Source organism: Puntigrus tetrazona, chromosome 14 (assembly GCF_018831695.1).
Source record: "Puntigrus tetrazona isolate hp1 chromosome 14, ASM1883169v1, whole genome shotgun sequence".
NCBI lineage: Eukaryota > Metazoa > Chordata > Actinopteri > Cypriniformes > Cyprinidae > Puntigrus > Puntigrus tetrazona.
The window spans coordinates 14635238-14654465 of record NC_056712.1 but is presented as its reverse complement, the minus strand read 5'-3'; the positions used below and the strand labels follow the sequence as shown (position 1 = coordinate 14654465).

Below are 19228 nucleotides of genomic sequence, written 5' to 3'. Positions count from 1 at the left end.
ACCTACTAAAAAGTACATGATGTTTATCTGAAAGTTTAACTATGCAAACTGTAAAGTTATCAAAAAGTTATCTGTAGGAGGTAGGTTTAGGGCTAGGGGAAAGAAAATGTTGTTCGGTCAATATAAAAGTAATCTATGGAAAGTCCCTGTATTTTCAGAGAAACACACACACACGTGTTCGTGTTTGAACATCCCACTGGTGTAATTGTATACTGTTTATATAGTTAAACTGTATGTGCTATTGCCCTACACCTAAACCTACCCCTTACAAGACACTACAACCATTTTCACAAAAAAAAGAGAGAAAAAAAAACTCACTGTGTGTGATTTATTTATTTCACTATTTCACTTGGCAGTGCACTAAACCGTTTCACCATTAGAGAGCGGCAAAAACTCATTTTTCCTCTTCTGTCACTCACAAGTTCGAGAAATATTGCACCCAAGTCACCTTGCAAATCAAGCTTAGATGCATTTGCATGTAACCTACTTCTTTTAGGGGCACTGCGGATGACTTTCATTGACGCGAATAGATTTTGTTTTCCCGTGCTGCCCACACACTTGGGCTGTGTCTCAAATCCTATTGATCTGCCTACCAAGAAAGCAGTTTAATAAGGCGCATAATGCATTTTTGGACGTAAGAGACGCGTTTGCGGAGGCTCAAAACTCCGTCGAGGCAGGCAGGCTGTGAGGTTTGAGACGCAGCCTGTCTGTCGCGGTCTCGCGGGCGTCACGGGCGTCACGCTGACATGATGAGGACGCGCAGAGGGGAACAAAACTAATGCAATGCAACTCTAGATTCCGGTGTGGTTTCGAAGTGTGACTAATGAAGGAAGGGAAAGGCACAGAAAGCAAACATGTTAACAGTTAAACAGTTTTATCTTGACACTTTACCGTCAAGGGAATTACGGTAGCCATGAGTGTACTTTTCAGAGCACATTATTTAAGTAATCCGTTGTATTTTGAGGAATAAAGCAGACCAGGTACAGTACACGAAGATGGACGCGGACGTTACGGAAATGTTAGAAGAATTTATGGGAAGTGCACTTGTTACATGGGTAGGTGGTAAGCAAAAACAATTAAAGCTCATTTACATCTTCATTTTGTTCGATAAAAGTTTGTTCAGAAGTATCCGGCAACTATAAATGATGCTCAGAGATGATTTTTCTTAATCAATTCATCTCACTTGCAGTTAGATCTGAACATTAACAAATAAAAAAATATTACAAAAATAGTTTATGGTGTTTTTCGGAACATGTTAGCCGCTTTGGTCCCGTTTGACAGACCATCCTGAACCAGCTACTAACTAGCAGCTGGTCAAACAGCCATCATACTTTAAAACAGAGTTATCAAAGGATATCTTAAAATATCTCAGTTATTTATGTAGCATATAGAGTCAAAATGAAACTTACCATTTAATCTGGACAACCGCAAAATAACTTTTGCTAACTTTATGTAAACAGGACACAGGAGCGATAAAGCATTCACAAGAAAAAAATAAACTATGATTCAGATCACAGTTTTTCTTCGTAGACAACCTTGATGTGAGCAGGGCATTGTTTTTTATTGTCTGTCAGGTTCATCTGTTTGAGGGTATTGTCGATGAGGAGGACAGTGGATCGCTCTCTCAGGAATACATGGAGGTAAACTTCAATTCCCAGAATGCCGTGAGGCAGTACCTGAAGCTTACCAATGGAGTCTACCTCAATGAGGTCATGAGGATCATGTAAGACACACTTACAAAGTGAAAGCCTAAAAATGATTTTGTTTTGTATAATGTAGCTTCACATTCATTGACGATAGCTCAGTAGTGACCCAACTAACAGCAAGGTTTTTGTTGTTTGTTTGGTTTCTTTAATCAGTGATCCCAATCCAAAGGTAGAACAAATCTACCGCAGTGTGGGTGACGACAAGATTCTCAGGGTGCAGAACTTTTCCATACTCAACCGACACTTAAGATCATACTATCAGGTACTGACTGAAAGCCTCAATCAAACTACTATGTGAAAACATCTTTGCAATCATATTCTACACATGCATAAAATCGCTAGATTCCTTGATTAAAATAAACAAGCCTGCCGTGACCTGACGGTAAATAGCATCAGGTAAATGTCGTATGAATGGACAATTCAGTAACTGAACAGTCTGCACTGCCCCTGTAGCTGTGAAACAAGCTAGCCATGCTTGCTTTTTTTTAGTTTTCTGTGGTTTCACTTCTTGTTTCAAATGTCCTAGTTGTGGGCATGTTTTTACACTGTTATTTTCACACAAAGCATGTGGAAATGACAAAGAATTTATGTTCTTGTCATTTTAAAAATAAAATGAGAACAAAAAGCTTATTTATAGTCATTAGAAAACTGTAGAAAAAAATGTAAATGGCGGTTTTGCTTTACTTTGCTCTTTTTCTACTTTAATGGAATTTTTACATTAATTCTATTAGAATAAAAAGTGTACTTGGTTTATCTTTGAGGAAACCTATTTGATTAATCATTAAACAAAATTTAAGCAAGTGATCCATACATACAGAGAAATCTTACGTGAAATAACCAGTGTTGTTTAGTAAACAGCCAGTATTAAATAAAACGATTACAAATAACTTTCATGAAATTAAACCTGAATGAAATGTAATAAATATTCCTGAATAATTGTAAATATTATATATCACTTGGGCAGTACCCTTTCAAAAGGTACATCCATTTAGTCCAATCCAAGTAGTTCAATTAGTAGCTAAACACTGCATATTTGTACCTAAAATTTCTAAAACTGAAGAAAGAAAAGAAAATAGAAACAGAAAAAAACAAAAACTATAATTAAAATAAAAAAATCTATATAAAAGCTAATTCAAAACATTATGAAATATTAGAAGTAATATTTTTTACTATTTAAATTAAAATAAAACTTAATTTTACCATGCATTCGCTTATTACAATTTTTTTTAATAAAATTTGTAAAAACTATTTATAGAATTGTTAAAAAACAAAAATAACCACAGGGCAAATCATAAATTCCCATATGTATTTGCATTAATTAACTTAGTTATTATTATTATTTAGTTGTTTTTATTTATAAAATAATGTAACACTTTACAGAATTATCAAACTTTTCACTACACTTACACAAAGTATCACAGTTAGTTCTTTTTGGATTTATGTAAATTCTTGCTATTTTTGGAATAGTGCATACCACTGTATATGAATTTGGTAATAATCCCATACCACATTTTATATCACTGTACAATGGTATTGTTATAGTACTTCTAAAAGTCATTCATTTTTTAAAAGCATTAGAAAATTAGCAGTGTAATAACAAGATCATTAGTCACGCCGAACGAGATGTCAGCTGCTGCAGATTAATAAGCCTGTTTTCCACAATCAAGCTTGTTTTCTGTTGGCCATGACTGCATATGAATAACTTTCTTCCTGCTCTAATGCGTGTCATACTTAAACCTCTTACTTGCGCATTGTCTGGGATGACAGCAGAGTGCCAGTGACAGTTTTAATGCTTGTCATTTCTTGCACGTGTGTTGCTCTTTCAGGAGAATCTACAGCAGCTGGTGCTGATGCCGCTACCAAATGTTGCAGTTTTAGGTCGAGATCCCTTGACAGGTGCGGTCCTGTCATTTAAAAAAAATATGCTCTCCCAATTATTATTAAATAAACAGAAATGATCGTGATGATTTTTCATGTACGTTGGTGTTATGTTGGTTTCCCTGTCAATAGAGGGCGCTGTTGAAGAGCTCAGACGACTGCTACTGTTATTGCTAGGCTGTGCAGTGCAGGTAACTAAACACTTTTAATATGTTTAACGGACAGTTTCAGTACTGTACATTGATTAGAGTGTAACGTTATTAATGCTTACAGTGTGTGATTCATTTATCTCTGTTCCTATGACTCATTGTCACCAGTGTGAAAGGAAAGAAACGTTCATTCAGCAGATTCAGTGCTTGGACATTGATACACAAACTGAGCTCGCGCTTTGCATACAGGAGGTCGGCGCATTTTCAACATATCACAAGCATAATGTCGAACTATAAAACACATTTATGTAGTGTGCAAATAACCCTGCGATAACCCAGGTAACCCAGGACCCGAACGCAGTGCTTCCTTTGGAGTTTGGAGACATGTACGGACTGAATGGAGCCGAGTTGCAGACTCTCTTCTGCTCCATGGCCAAACAGATCCAGAGCCTGCTCGGTCAACGAGACACGCACTTGGAGGTGAGAGAAGAATTTGTTTTTCGGCAGTCTGACATTTTCAGACTGCAAGTAGGTGAGGCTAGATGTGATTTATTCACAGTTGTGTTCAGAAAGGGGGCTCTTCAGCTTTGGATGTCTTTGTTTGATCTTCAGAGGATAGCAGAGCTTTGTCAGGAACGGGAGTCATCTACAACCCATATAACCACATCAAGTGGGTTTGGAGATGGACCTCCTGAAGGACTGGCTGTGCAGCTGGCAGACAGCAAAGCTAAACTGCGCCGACTCAAACAGGAGCTGTGAGTTTCATTGCAAAGCGTTTTTAACCCATTTAATCCCAAATCTTTCCCAGGCATGAAAATATCCAAATGATGTGCCATTAGTATCCCTTTGAAATAATGATTAAATAAAAAAAGAAAGTGTATGAAAAATTGTGTTTTATACAATTGTAACAGGAAATAAAAAGCTCTGGTCATGTGACAATTTGCACTAATCATGTGTAACTTCACATATTTAATTGAGACCCTTTATGTTTTCCGTATTTGCTGGAAATGCAAAACAGTAAGGTTTCTAGAGCTTTATAAATGAAAAACTTTTTTATGGTCACTATTGTAACCGGTGGGATTAAATGGGTTAAGGACAGCGCACACTATCGTTCAGTGTTTGCGAAGATGCAGAAAACTGTAAAGACTTTTATAATGTTTCAAAAGAGTTGTTTTTCATTTAAATGCTGTTCGTTTGACTTTTCTATTCATCAAAGTATCTGTTTCAAGAAAAAAAAATATGCAGAACAACTGTTTTGAGTGTCAAGTCAGCACATCAGAATGATTTCTGAAGGATCATCTAAAGACTGCTAAAAATTCAGCTTTGCCATCACAGGAAAACATTACATTCTAATAAGTATAATATATATATTTTATAATGTTTTCAAATGTTTCAAAGGGAGGATAAAGGCGATCAACTACTGGATTACAAACAAGAAATGCAAACTATGGAGGAAGAAATAAAGAAACTACAAAAGGAAGTGAGCACACTATAGTGATTAAAGCTCACTGTATAATCATTAATAAATGTGCATGGACACTGACATACCGGCTTATGTTTGGTTGGCTCAGAACCGAGCATTGCAGGTGGAAGCGCGTGTGAGCCGGGGTCTGAAGGATGAGCTGGATTGTCTGCGCGAGCGTGCAGCCAGAGCAGAGCAACTGCAGGTGGAGCTGAAAAACTGCACACATCGGCTCCGCAGCATGGAGCTGTACCGCACGCAGCTGAAGGTAGAGGAGGAGATATGCATCAGGCTGAATCATCATGCAATGTGGAATGACAAAGTGGAGTGCTATAATTTGGAAATGGAGTGATATTTTGTGCAGCTTTTATTCTGGCAAATGATCGGCAAATTGCAAAAAAGAAAACGTAAACCAAATTAAATCATAGGGTTACTTTTAAAGGAATGGGTCACTGAATAAAAAAAAAAAAATCATTTCAAACTAACAAGTTTTAGCTACATTCTTCAGTTGAACGCAAAAGGAACCCTGCATAAAGCTGCATCATGTAAATTTGATGTTATTTATATATACATAAAAAATACATTAAACGGAGCAACTTTTAGAATGCTTTTATTTATATAGTATTATTTATACAGTAACATTGTGAATTAAAATAATATGTATTGTAATATGTATTTCATTGCAAAGCTAAATTATCATCAGCCATTATTCCAGTCCTTACTCACAGGATATTTCAGAAATCATTCTAATATTCTTATTATTATCAATGATTGTGCTACTTAATTTTTTGGAAACTGCTACACTTTTTCAAGAATCTTTGATATACACAAAAAACTAGAGAAATAAAATGTATTTAATTGTAGTGTATCTTTTGCATTTGGATTAACAAAATAGAGTGCTTTCATTTGGAAATAATATTACATTTTATTAATTAATATTACATTTAATTTAAGTTAATTATGGGATAGTAATGACACTATCAACTTTGTAAAATAAAAGCTTGCGATCAATAATAAAACATGATGCACAGTCCCTGGTTAGCAGCATGAACATTCTGCAAAAATATCACAGACGAAAGTAAGTCAGGTTTGGGTTTGGAGCAACATGAAAGTGAGTGAATGATTTCTGTAACACTCATTTTCTCTGGCCCTACAGGAGCAGCAACAGTACTGTGCCTCGCTGCAAGAGAACAAGGCACTTCTGGATGAGCAGCTGGCTGACGCTCGTACACGGTGCACCGCTCTGCGGGAACTGGAGAAGGAAAATCTTCTTCTCAGGCAGAAGCTTGTGGATATGGAGAGTGTATGAATGAGTTTATGAACTTACAGTGTTTTATTTTTTAGCTGCCATGTGTGACTGTGTAGCTCAATTTTGATTAATTATGTTAGGTTGGAAGAAAACGTCTACTTTAAAATGTATGAAAGTTATATGAAAGTATTGCGTTCTTCAAAGATGTGTGATGTATATTCATAATCCTTTATGGGTATCTAATTGCATTTGTGTAGGAGCGAGATGTTGAGAGACAGAGGGTAGACGAGCTGTTGGAGATGAATATGAGTCTGCAGGTGGATCTCAAGCGTCAGGTTCATTCTGTGGGTGTCAGTCAGGATGTGACTCATCAGCATTTCCTCCAATCAGAGCTAGAGTCAGACGAGGACGTTCAGGAAATAAACATGCCTGAGATTGGTAGGTTTTATGCATGATTTGATATTATAATATTTGATATTATGACTCAACTGCCATCGGTAGACGATTGATTTCTTGACTTCATGTATATGTATATCAATCATGTATATGGAAATAAAGCTGTCGTGTGTTGGGGAATAGACATTTATGCATACATTTACATTTTCACCCTATCACTGACACTCAGTCAAGGGATAATTTCCCAGAAATTAAAATTCTGCTAATGTTCACTAACCCTCGTGTTTCCAAACCTGCATGTTGTTCTTTCTTCTGCAAAGCACAAAATGAAAAGATTAGCATTGTTCTGGATGCTCTTTCCCATACAGTGAAAACAGAGGGGAATAGGCAGCGCAGAGCTTTTGCAAATAACACTTTCATGCAGCTTTTTCTTTTAAATCTTTTTTTATAGCTTGACAATGTTCATCCATACTTTCATCGTGAGCAAAAAGGGAAGCAGAAACATCCTGCCTGGCTTCTCACGAGTTGACAACAGGAATTGAATTTTTGAGCAAACTAATACTTAAAGGGATAATTCAGCCAAAAACAAAAACTCTGCGTCCATTTACTCATGTCATTCCAAACCCATAAAACCTTTGGTTAAAGTTATATGTAATGAAACCAAAATGGTTTTGTCCCTCAATTAATTTTACATACAAGTCTTATTGGTTTGTAACGACGTGAGGGTAAATTATGACAGAATTTTTATTTTTGGGTTACCTATCCATTTAATGACATTTGCATTCACGCATTTATCCGATGCTTTTAACCTTAGCAAGCGAGAGAAGAAGATAAATATATAATTTTTTTAATATGAATGCGAGTGGGTAAGGGCATAGGTTTAAGAGGACGGGGCGGTTAAATGCTTGAGGACGCTTCTTGAAAGTTGCAGTGGTCTCGGCAGTTCAGGTGGAGGTTGGCAGCTCATTCTAAATTAATAAATATATAAATAAAAGGAATTGGGAGGGTGAAGGCTTTGAAGATTGACTTTTTGCCTCATTGTAAAAGAACAACAAGGAGTAAAATAGAGTTAAAATGCACATGTGTCTCACTTTCTGTTGTTCAGATCTGAAGCCTCTTAGTGAGGAAGTAAACGAAGCTTCCTCGCTGAGGCTTCTGGGAGCTGAAAACGAGAACGCTGAACTGAGGAGACGGCTAGAGCTCCTGCAGGCTGAACGAGAGGTCAGTGGATGTTTCAACATTTTTATCCTCAAGCTACAAATTGATTCAGACTGATTCATGTAAATTCTCAGGTTTCACATTTTTCTTTCTCTCTTTTAGGCTCAGCAGGCCAGCCCCCCTGAGATGACCGAAGAGCTCCAGAAACACACGGACCAACTCTCGCAAAAGCTTCAAAGCGCCCTCAAGGAGGTGAGGCACTTTAGATGGATTTAAAGACAGTTATTCTAAGCGTTTTGTCTACTGTCATTTTGTCCTCGTCTCAACTCTTTGAATCCGGCCCTGTCATTTCTCTTTCAACTGTTAGATGGAGTGTCTGAAGAATGAAAATAGAGGCTTGAAGATAAATCTCGAAGAGCTGAGGACAAAACAGAAACGGAAAGACCTAGCGGAAGATAGAGCAGCCTCGGAGGGAAAAGAAGGGAAAAAGCCAATAATCCCAAGAGGGGAATGCGAGGGAAATGACACGAGAAGAGAGAAACACGATGGAAAAGAAGGCGTAATAAAAGCCCAGAGAGAAGATGGAGAGGGGGGAGAGGGGGGCGACGTAATCCTCAGCGAGAGAAAAAAGAAGGTTATAGATGAAATGAACACCAAAGAGAGAGGAGAGGCCGAGGGTGAGAAAGAAATTGAAAGGAAGAAAGACATCACAGAAGAGACATCTCAGACGTACAGCACAGAAGCCCAGAAGACAGAAGATGATAAATTCTCCCAGGACAGCTTCGCCCTGCATAACCAGCTTCAGCAGGCCCTGGAAGAGGCTGACAGACAGACTACTTTAGCCCAGGATTTGCGCTCCAAACTGGCAGAACAGAGCAAGAAGGTCTTGGAGGCCGAACACAAGCTGGTTTTCCTGGAGGCTGAGAACCAGCGACTGAAGAAGGCAGCGGAGAACCTCATGGAGGCTAGGAAGCAGATAGAGGTAATGAACCATCAAGTTATGACACGGAAAAACCTAATTACTACATCATTGCACAAACTCCTTCAACATCCACTCAAAGCCAGATATCGGCCCAGTCGATAACGGCAATGACTCACCAAGTAAAATTGCAACTCCCTGCCACTAGCAATTAAGAAAGGCATTCAATGTGGTTACTAGACCCGTGTAAAACAAGCACTATTTCGCACTATGATTAATTTTTCCACTTTTACTCATTGTATCATACAGCACAATGATCTGAGATTGCAACTGAAGAGATTCCAGCCTTGATTTCCTTAAAGAACCATCCATGAATCATCACTATTGTGCCCTTAAGCACGGCACTCCACTTTGATTTGCTTTGGATAAAAGCGTCTGCTAATAACCACTTTATATGTTTATCTGTCAGGTGCTGCAGGGTGAGTCTATGCAGCAGGAGGAGGAGCTGATGCATCTGCGCAGTCAGGTGGAGTTTCAGAAGATGCAGGCTGCAGTGATTGCTCAATTAGAGGGAGAGAGGGTGGCCTTGGAGAGGGAGAGAGAGACCCTCAGGGGCACCGTGGACTCACTCAGGGCTGCGGTGCGCAAGGTGAGGCGGGTTATTTGTTTGGCCTTTTGCTGTACTACAAGATATGGATTACATGACTGGGGAAACATTGAGATTAATGGTGCCTACACTAAAATTATGCTATAGCAATGAGTGGATATCAAAAAAAGAAGAATCAGCAGTGATAGATGATAATTGGTCTTTAAAGTGGTAGAGAAATAAGGTTGTCAAGTCTCCACACCATAAAAGTAGTTGCTATGAATATATTAGTCCATATATGTTGCATTCCATGCAACTGTGTGAGTAGCAGATCAAAATGTTTATTTGCATATTCTCATTTGCATAGTCAGACCTGGAGAGTCAGGATGCCTCATGCCATGTTCAGTGATAGTAATCGGTTCTTGAATGTCTCATGACTGAATATAAATTAAATTTATGTTCAAATTAAATTCATATACAAAGCTATAATACAGCTTCAAAAGCCTTGCAATTATGCATACCATTCATATAGACATTTTTGGTAAGTAAGATTTTTGCTTTGACAGAAATTAATTTTTTTTTTCATCAAGGAGGTATTAAATTAATCCAAATTGTTTTCTGTAGTGACTTTTGACACTCCATTTTGCATTTACTTCTTTTAAAGTAAAGATGAATGTAAAAATCATATTGTATTACAAGGGGTATTAACACCATAAGTTAATTATAACCGAATTTTCATTTTAGGCCTACTGTTCCTTCAAAGCAGAAGAAAAGTGAGTGTTTTGTTTTTTTTTCATAGGGAGATCAGTTAGAGCTGACCAACCAAAACCTTAAGGCAGACCTTGAAAGATTGGGACGGACCTTAGAGTCTGCCAGGCGGCATGAAGAAGACCTGCAAGCTGAACTCCACGAATCTGGTCTGGAGGTGGAGTCTCTGACTCGAGGGCGGGACGAAGCGCAGCTCGAAGTCATGCGACTGGAACAGGAGAAGGAGGCGTGTCAGGCAGAGCTGGACAGTCAACGGCGTGAGCTACGACAACGAGAACGAGAAATGGCCAGACTTAGACAGCAACTGGAAAGCACAACATCCGCCCTAGAGCATGGCAACCAACGGGCCTGCAGCCTAGAGGCACAAAACAGGTACAGACATAAGCACATATAAAGGAACCCTCGCACTTATTGAAATATGCCACCAAAAAAAACAATAGTTTCATTATTTACTTTCAAGTTGTTCAAAATGAATCTTTATAGATAGATGCTCTACTGCTCCAAAGTTTACAATTTTAGAAGAAAATTTAAAAATTTGATCATCCGTGCTGTTCTTTGAAACTTTCTATGCTCCAAATATATAAAAAAAAATAAATCACTGCTGCTGAAAATAGCAGATTGTAGCTTTGCCATCACAAGAACAAATTATGATTCACAATATTACCATTTTTACTGTATTTTTAAATAAATCAATGCAGCAATGGTTAGCATTAGATATTAAATTGAAACATCTTACCAATGTAACTTCTTTCGATGAATGTCATTTCTTGTTCTTCTAACATGCTCTGAAAATCACCAAAGACCTTGAATGTGCTTTATATTTCTTTTGACCCAAGTTCAAGTAGTTTTTTTTACTATTGATAATCTTTCACCACAGCTTTCATATCTCTAAAAGCATTGGTACTTATCTGTCTGTTGCTCACAAAACTTGGAATCTATAGCGCGCAAGTTGTCTAGGCCACCTTTTTAATACTTTTATGATGGATTTTATTTATTTTTTTTTTTTTCACAAAAATGGAACAAGTAAATATATTTTCATTTTCAAACTTTTACTTGTGAACTGTTTCATTTATTTCACACTCATCCCTTTGTCACAGTCCTTATTTCCTATCTTATGAAATAACATGGCATGAGAATATTCTGTATATCACTCAGTACATCTGTCATCTGCCCACAGACGCATGTGTCAGGAGATTTCTCAGCTCAAAGAGACATGTGCCCAGTTCGAGGAGCTGCAGAAGGAAAATCTGCAGCTCTGTACACTCAGCGCTGAGAGCAATGTCCAGATTGACTCCCTAACAAAGGTCTGTGCAGTATTCAAAGTGTTTGTATGCACAATCGGAATGATAAAAGCAATTACTGTAGTGCTTCAGTACACCATATTTCTGCAATTATGTTCGCCCGGAGGTCCCACTGAGCTGAGATCGTGCAAAATGGGCTCCTTAGAATATTTCCTTTCAACTAGATAATTGTTTTCTAGCTGCTTTTTTATCTGAAAATCCTCAGCGCAATTAGATTTCCCTTCCTTGGACAACTGTGCTGAAAATGCATCTTTGTGAGATTAATGAAAGCTGTTATTGCTCAGGTTTTCTTAAAGAGGCACGTGGTTGGTTCTGGATAAAGCTGGTAAGGTGCAGCAATTGTCTTAACTTTTATATCCCCCTCGCATCCAGGATCTGGCTAACGAGAGTGCCCGTTCCCAAGAGTTATCCAATCAAATCGCGCAGCTGAACAGAACGCTTGAAGAGCTGCAGACCAAGCTTGAAATTACAGCTACACAACAGCAACCATCATCTCCGGAGGTTGCTTTTTCACCTCCTGACTCGCACACACAGAGAATCGAGGGTTGTGAATCAAGCAGACAGTCTCCACCGCTGTCAAGAAGACCCCAGGAGGCCACTGTCAGTGTTGTAGATAAGACTAACCACAACCAGAGCTTGGGGCCTACAGACTCTATCTATGCAGCAGAAGACTCTGAAAACACAGGGAACAAACAACCAGACACAACGGCAGAGACTGGCACTGGCAGCCAGGAGGCGTTGAGTCAAAAACTGATAAATACGGAGAGGGAGGTGAGATAAAATTGCAAGACACACACTGAAATGTCATTACGTTTGGGGCCCCACGGGGCCACTCCACGTATGTCTTTATTTAAACCTCATTAACGCCATCCAGGGATTCTGATTACATTCTAACTGAATGGATATCAACTTGTATGCTGAACTCCATGCCTCTGGTTTTATCCCAGAATGCAGTGCTGCAGCGAGAGCGAGAGGTGTTGCTGTCTCAGCTGACTCAGTCTCAGTCAGCCTGTGCTCAGCTCAGAGAGCAGCTGGATGCCCTGCAGCGCCACTCCATCTCGCTGCAAGAGAACTGCGCTAAATTACAGGCCCTCAACACCAAACTACAGGTGAGTGCTTGATTGAGTGTGGGTTGCTGGTCTCCAAATGGACCCTTGACGCTGAAATAAAGGCAGGGGTATTTTAGAAACTGACATTTGTTTAAATCTATATTAGTTTTTACAGTGGGCGGGCACTAACAGGTTTCAATCATACCGTTGATGGAGCATAAAGCTACACCACTTTAAATTATACAGGCTTTTCATAAACAGGTTATTTCCACCCCAATGGCCACAATCTCATTACATCTGCTTTATTGTACCCTTTTTCCTCTCGCTTAGGTGGAGCAGGCATCTCTGAGCTCCGAACACGCGGCGGTGTTGGCACGTTGCAATGAGAGCGAGCTGCGCTGCGCTGCTCTGGAGGCCGAATCAAGGGTGTGGCTCAAGGAGAAGGAGGAGTCGGTGATGCGTCTGGAAGCTGCGAGGCGGGATCATGAGAGACTGACAGCTCTGCAGCAGAGACAGGAGGCGGAGTTAGAAGAGTTGTTGGTCAAACACAGTCAAGTGAAAAGCAGCAGTCGCAGTCTAGAAGCTCAATATAAAGACATCGAGGCCAGGTACACTGCCAAAAAAGTTATGAATCATTTATTTATTAAAAGGCTAAAAATTAATTTATAACCGCATGCTTAATAAATAACAGATTTAGCTTATTCACATAAAAGGTCAATGAGGAAATGTTATTTATTTAATAAATTAATTTGTAATTATTTAATAATAATATTTTAACTTAAGTAGTCTAAGCAGAAAAAAACATGGTTATTTATTTAATAAATTAATTAAGAATAATAGCAACATTTTTAGATAATATATGATTTGCTTTAGGTTATTTCATATATTTTAAGTAAATATGTTAGAAATTTAAATATGAATTAATATACAAGGTTGTTTACTTGTACTTTAATTTAGTAAAATAAGTGGATTTTAAAAAACTATTTAAAAAGTATTAACCCTCTGTGACTTGCACTATATTCATTATTTAAAAAAAAAAGTCTAGCTTTCTATATTCTTTTTCTGTTCCATCTACTACGTTTTCTATTCTATCTACTGTATATGTGTGAGTGTGTGTGTGTGTGTGTGTGTGTGTGTGTGTAACCTTGCTATGTGTACTGCATTGGGCTAACCAAGACTTGTCATAGCACTTACAGCTTATTGCTCTTTTGTTCAGTTTAAATTGCCTCTATTATCCTTATTTGTAAGTCACTTTAGATAAAAGCGTCTGCTAAATGACTAAATGTAAATGTAAAATAAAATAACACACCAGACACACTCATCCACAGATTTTTTTGTTACACAAATTTTTTTTCCACATAATTTAACACCTGGATGATTTAGTAATGAATCTACAAAGACATATTACCTTAAGACTTTGAGCTTGGTCATCATGAAGAGTATGTTAATATAAAAATAGATAAACTATTATTGTGTTTGTTTATTCATATTGTATAATTGTATTTGTGTTTTTCCTATATGATTATACCATCATATGAAACATGGATTAACAGTAGCTGAAATAAACAAAATTTTCTCTTGATTTATAATTTTTAATCTTGTAAAATGTTTTACACTGTACTTGTCTAGATATAAGGAGATGCTGGAGCAAAAAGCACAGTTGGAGGAAGCAGAGGAATCGATACGTGTGGAGAGACAGAAAATGGAGAAAGTGACACAAGGACAGGTGCAAAGCGAGAAGGAGCTGGAGAGACTGAAAATGGACAATGAAAGGTGAGAGAAAGTCATAATTGCAGTGACCACAACACTGGGTTGAAGTTACAGTTGAGCAGATTCACAGGAATGAGAGCGGAAGTGATGATACCACCCACCTCAAACTGCCCCCACTGTGGTGATGGTAAGCCCCACCAAAGTCTCCCCACAACGTGAGTCATTTCAGAGCCAGTTGAAATGTGTAAACAGTTGTTGCTATGGTGTGACAGCTCATGAAAATATTTGTAAAGCTGGTTGCTTTGGTGAGGAAGATAAAAGAAAAATCTTTACATAACCCAGCAGGAGGCAGTTTTCTTGTATTAGGTGCATTCAGTTCAGTGTAGGTAGATAACTGTGTTAGTGCAGGTTGGGATTGGTGCTTTGATCAATTGTCTAACTGTATGGTCTGATGGTTGTGTAGACCGGCTCACGAAAACAAGTCTGGACTTAACATCAGAACTGAAAAAATAACGAAATCTAAATTAGATGTACTTTACACTCGTATATAAGTAATATGATCATATGAATCACAAATGTTTTTTTTGTATCAGGAGTAAAATACGACTGATGAGCTGTGTAGTTTAGCGTGATTCACCTGTTTGATGTGTAGGTATCAGAACCTGCAGAAGGAGTGGGTTCAGGTGCAGTCTGAGCTGCTGGCTCAGAGCTCGGTTCTGCGTGCAGAGTTGAGTACAGCTCAGCTTGAACGGACCAGGCAGGAGGGAAAACTCAACGCTCTTAAAGAGCACAACCAACAGCTGGATCTCAACAGCGTCCGTCTCAGCAGCCAATACCAGGTCTGAGCACACTGCACATTATGATATGTATCATTTCTTTCTTTCTTTCTTATACTTTTAAACAGCAAGGACCGTTTTAATTAAAAACTATATTTAATTAAACGTATCAGTAAAGTCACTGTAAGTTACTAATTCAAATAAATACTATTATTTTTAACACTCCATTGCTAAAGAGTTTCCACAAAAATGGAGCAAATATTTCAGCATTGTTAATAATATTTTAATAATATGCAAATCTGTAAATATGCAAATATGCATATTACAATGATTTCTGAAAATGCATTACATTTTATAATATATTATTTTTTAGATTGAATTGATTTAAATTGTAGTCTCTCCCTCACTCTAGATTTATATATATATATGTGTGTGTGTGTGTGTGTGTGTGAAGAGTTTATTTGCAAACTTTGTTTTATACATTTTCTTAAAACCGAATTCTTATTAATTTTATGTTTACCATTTTTTCCATATTACTTTTGTTTCCTTTTTTTACATTTTTGAATTATTTACAGGTTTAAATGTTGTGGTCTTTATAATGCATTTCGTTCTATTTAAAGTCTGAGATTAAATCACAGTAATTACAAAGATTTTGTAACTAATAGCTATTTTAATTTACAGTATAATTTATTGCCCTAGTATTTATATGTTTTCTGTAGCTCCTAACCCAGTTGAAGGTGAACTTGGAGGAGGAGAACCGGCATCTGGTGGAGCAGAACCAGAACCTGGCCAAAGAAAACAAGGCCCTACTGGAGAGCAGCCTGGAGAGCCGAGACCAGCACCACAACCAGCAGAGAGAGTACCTGTACGAACACACACACACACACACACACACACACACACTTTTTTCACATGCACCATGTACAACGTTCAACACAGGACCACCTGCATCAGTAAATAACTCATGTTTTTCTCTCCCGTCTGTCCATCTCTCTCCACCTCAGTGACAAGCTCAACGAGCTGCGCAGGGAGAAGCAGAAGCTGGTGGAGAAGATAATGGATCAGTATCGTGTTTTGGAGCCGGCCCTGCCTGGCATGTCTCCACTCAAACAACCAAAGTTAGTCAGGCTTTAACATCTGTCTCTAGCAGACCCTTTCACCGCGGACTCATCGCTTTACTCACTGTATGCTCTCTTTCATCTCGACATCCTGCCGTTTTTCTCTTTCACCTTTTCTGACTTATCTGAATCTTGCTGGCTGCCTTTCAAATCACGTATAAACTCTCTCGTGGCTTCAGGAAGTCAAACTGGATAGCGGACCGCATGAAGAAGCTGATAAAGCCTAAAGGTGGAAGCAAAGAAGGCCGCGCTCAGTTTATTGCAGCTGGAAGCATAGAGAACCTCGCGGAGACCATCGACGGAGCTGCCGTCTCTTCAGCTCCAGCTCCTGGTGAGACTGCAGAGCTGTATGGCTGGTGTAATAACATTAGACGTATTGTACCACGGAGTGTAAGAGAGTGCCAGTAAGTTAAGACTGCAGGGGTCCCTGGACTCTGTAAAACACAAAAAAGGTCCCCAAAAGCTCATAACAATGAATGATGCCGTTACCCCACCACATTATGTTATTCCCTTGGATCACAACCAGAGACAGTAATTCTGTGTTTATGTGAAGGAGCGATGGAATGGAATTTGCAGATCAAATGAATATTGCTCAGAGTGTGTACAGCATTGAGATTTATGATAATATAAATACTAAAAGCAACAGTGTACTTATATGTACTGTATTTTCTGTGTATACGGATATAACATGGCACTCGCGTTGAGAATATATCCAATATGCTTGCTTTAGTTATTGCTTTGAAAAAAAAAAGTTCTGTTTTGACATTTCGATACATTTATCAACAGATTTAATGATTATATACCTATCTGTCCATAAAGACCTTTACATCACCAGAAAGAGAATAAAAATGCTGTCTTTTTCAAAGTATGTTCTTCCTAATTTCACCCTTCAGTTCAGGAGCAGGATCCCATCAGTGCTCCAGTATCCCCGAGTTCACTAAGAAGAATCGCATCTCAGGCTGAAGACGATCAGCACAAAGCTAATCTGCAGACTGGTCGGCGCAAGCTGGGCTCCCGGCACGGCTGGGCTCTCGGCAGGGGCAGAGGAGGAATGTCCCAGTCCTTCAGCCCAGGAGACCAGCGCGCGCTACCTCGCATGCGCCTGCGCTCTTCTCAAACGGGTGCCAAGGCCCTCTGGGAACATGACGGCAGCCCTACACCCAGCCAGGACAGCCCCAGTGAGGAGGGCAGAGGTGAGAACAGTAAAGACCTATACCGGATAGGGGAGAAGAAAAATACATTTGCTTAATACAAAATACAAGGTTGTAAAATAACATGCACCGTGTTTGATTCGCGTCGAGTATAATATCTGTGTGTGTGTTTTAGTAGATAGTGAGGAGAACATCTCACCTGCACACTCCGATGTCAGCCGTGTATCATCTGGAACTGAAGGTCAGTCTATACAGTGCTTTTTAGCTGCTGGATTTTTTTTGTTTGTGATGTCGCGTTGTTTTTTTCTTCGCCACCAATACATCTGTTAACTAGTAGAAGCTAGAGACATTCGGTTAATGCCAAAATACTGACATGCTCTTTCAAAAAGTAAAAGAAAATAATAAAATGCTGAAAATATGGGCCCACCTGTCTTTCAAAACTATATTAAGTCATTATAAAAACATGCTGCCTGCCCATTTCCATTCAGCCTGTCATAATAAATTATTTGAATATGTTATGAGGGTAATAAATAACAGTTCGTTAATTTTCTGTTTGCTCTAAATTAGGTACAGCCACTTAATAATCAGCTTGACCAGTTCATTTCCCTTTAATTACTGAATATGCCTTGATTTCTTTTGAGAATGCCCAAAAAATATTAACAACAATCTTTTGTCTTTCTCCTGTAGATTTTCACTCCAGTTTTGACAAGTCTCAGGACACAGAAAACAAACAAGCATGAAGCAATAACAGTCTGTTCATGTTCATTTAACTACTTTTATCCCTGGTTTTCGAACAATCCATAAAGCATATGATATACACTCATATATGTACTAGTACATTTATAGTGAGAAAACAAATAAATTAATTTACAAAACGCAAGATGCATCCATCATTAATACAATCCGTATTTTATAAAAAATGTAACTTTCCTGAAATATAATTATAATAAATCATTACTACACTAAAATATGTTGTGGTTGAGGATGTAGTTCCTATCCTTACCGCTATGTGGCAGTATAACGCCCACTGGTTGGTGTGCTGGTGCCTTTGTATCGGTATAATTATGAGAGTGTCTTATACAAACTGATGCTAACAAGATATTTATGAGAGCAGATTAATTCATGCCGTCTCGTTGGGGGGAAAAAAGCTGACACTTCGGAGACTTTGACATTTAAGAAGGAGGCAGAAGATGATGGGGGTCTTAAAGCAACGTGGGTGCGGGCAAAGAATTTTTTTTTTTTTTTTTGACGATCCTTGGCTGGGGTGAATCATAACTCAAAAACGACAAATGGAACGCTAATACAATTCATGAATTATGCAGTTGTCATAGCAACATTAATCAAAATGCGTCAGTCCGCAGACCTTTTTGTCGATGAATTGATGATATACTGAGCACCACGACGCAGAGTTTAGAGACTGTCATCCGGTAGACCACATTTTAAGCGATGTCTCAAAGACGCTGAATTCAGAAATGTTTAGACCAAGGACTTTAAATCAATCTATTGTCACGAAGATGCCAAAAACGCTGTGCTTTTCAGCCGAACAAAGAAAGGCGAGCGTGAAGTTGTCAGAATTTCTAAAATTAGAGGACCCCTTGAGGGTAGCCTTCATTAAGTTAAGAGGAGAATGATTATTATGAGATCTCATGGCCTGATTGCCTCTCCAACAGAGTACTTAAAACAAAGCCACCACGATTTTATTTTGAACAGATCACATATGCAGCTGTTGCGAGATGAGATGTGACCTCCTGACTCCCTGGAGTTTGTTAAAGATACTAAGACTTTGTGGGGATCATCTGAAATATGGTCACCGGTGATAGTATCTTTCCGAAGCACTCTCATCTAACCCCAT

General features: G+C 38.5%; 1 protein-coding gene across 3 annotated transcripts; it reads left to right on the top strand.

Moving 5' to 3' along the window:
* The first annotated feature begins 814 nt into the window (after positions 1-814).
* Positions 815-18346, top strand: ccdc88b (coiled-coil domain containing 88B). Of its 3 annotated transcripts, none has more exons than XM_043257290.1 (29): positions 815-1055; positions 1575-1723; positions 1860-1968; positions 3533-3602; positions 3717-3775; positions 3902-3985; positions 4073-4213; positions 4346-4488; positions 5132-5213; positions 5305-5463; positions 6352-6498; positions 6702-6882; positions 7946-8061; positions 8161-8250; positions 8366-8980; positions 9387-9566; positions 10303-10643; positions 11449-11575; positions 11945-12343; positions 12520-12681; positions 12952-13229; positions 14251-14394; positions 14984-15170; positions 15827-15972; positions 16112-16225; positions 16405-16556; positions 17119-17418; positions 17555-17617; positions 18064-18346. In XM_043257290.1, the coding sequence occupies exons 1-29, from the start codon at positions 996-998 to the stop codon at positions 18114-18116; spliced, it is 4851 nt and encodes a 1616-aa protein (XP_043113225.1). In that variant the 5' UTR covers positions 815-995; the 3' UTR covers positions 18117-18346. The 3 variants fall into 3 exon arrangements, with proteins under 3 accessions (XP_043113225.1, XP_043113223.1, XP_043113226.1); XM_043257288.1 differs by having other exon boundaries at positions 17552-17617; XM_043257291.1 differs by having other exon boundaries at positions 815-1062; positions 17552-17617.
* Positions 18347-19228: the final 882 nt, after the last annotated feature.

Excerpts from the sequence above, each read along its gene's own strand:
- ccdc88b (XM_043257288.1), top strand. The coding sequence starts at position 996 with ATGGACGCGGACGTTACGGAAATGTTAGAAGAATTTATGGGAAGTGCA. Across the intron at positions 3,986-4,072 it reads TCGCGCTTTGCATACAGGAG|GTAACCCAGGACCCGAACGC; the intron begins GTCGGCGCATTT and ends GCGATAACCCAG. Across the intron at positions 15,973-16,111 it reads AACCAGCAGAGAGAGTACCT|TGACAAGCTCAACGAGCTGC; the intron begins GTACGAACACAC and ends TCTCCACCTCAG.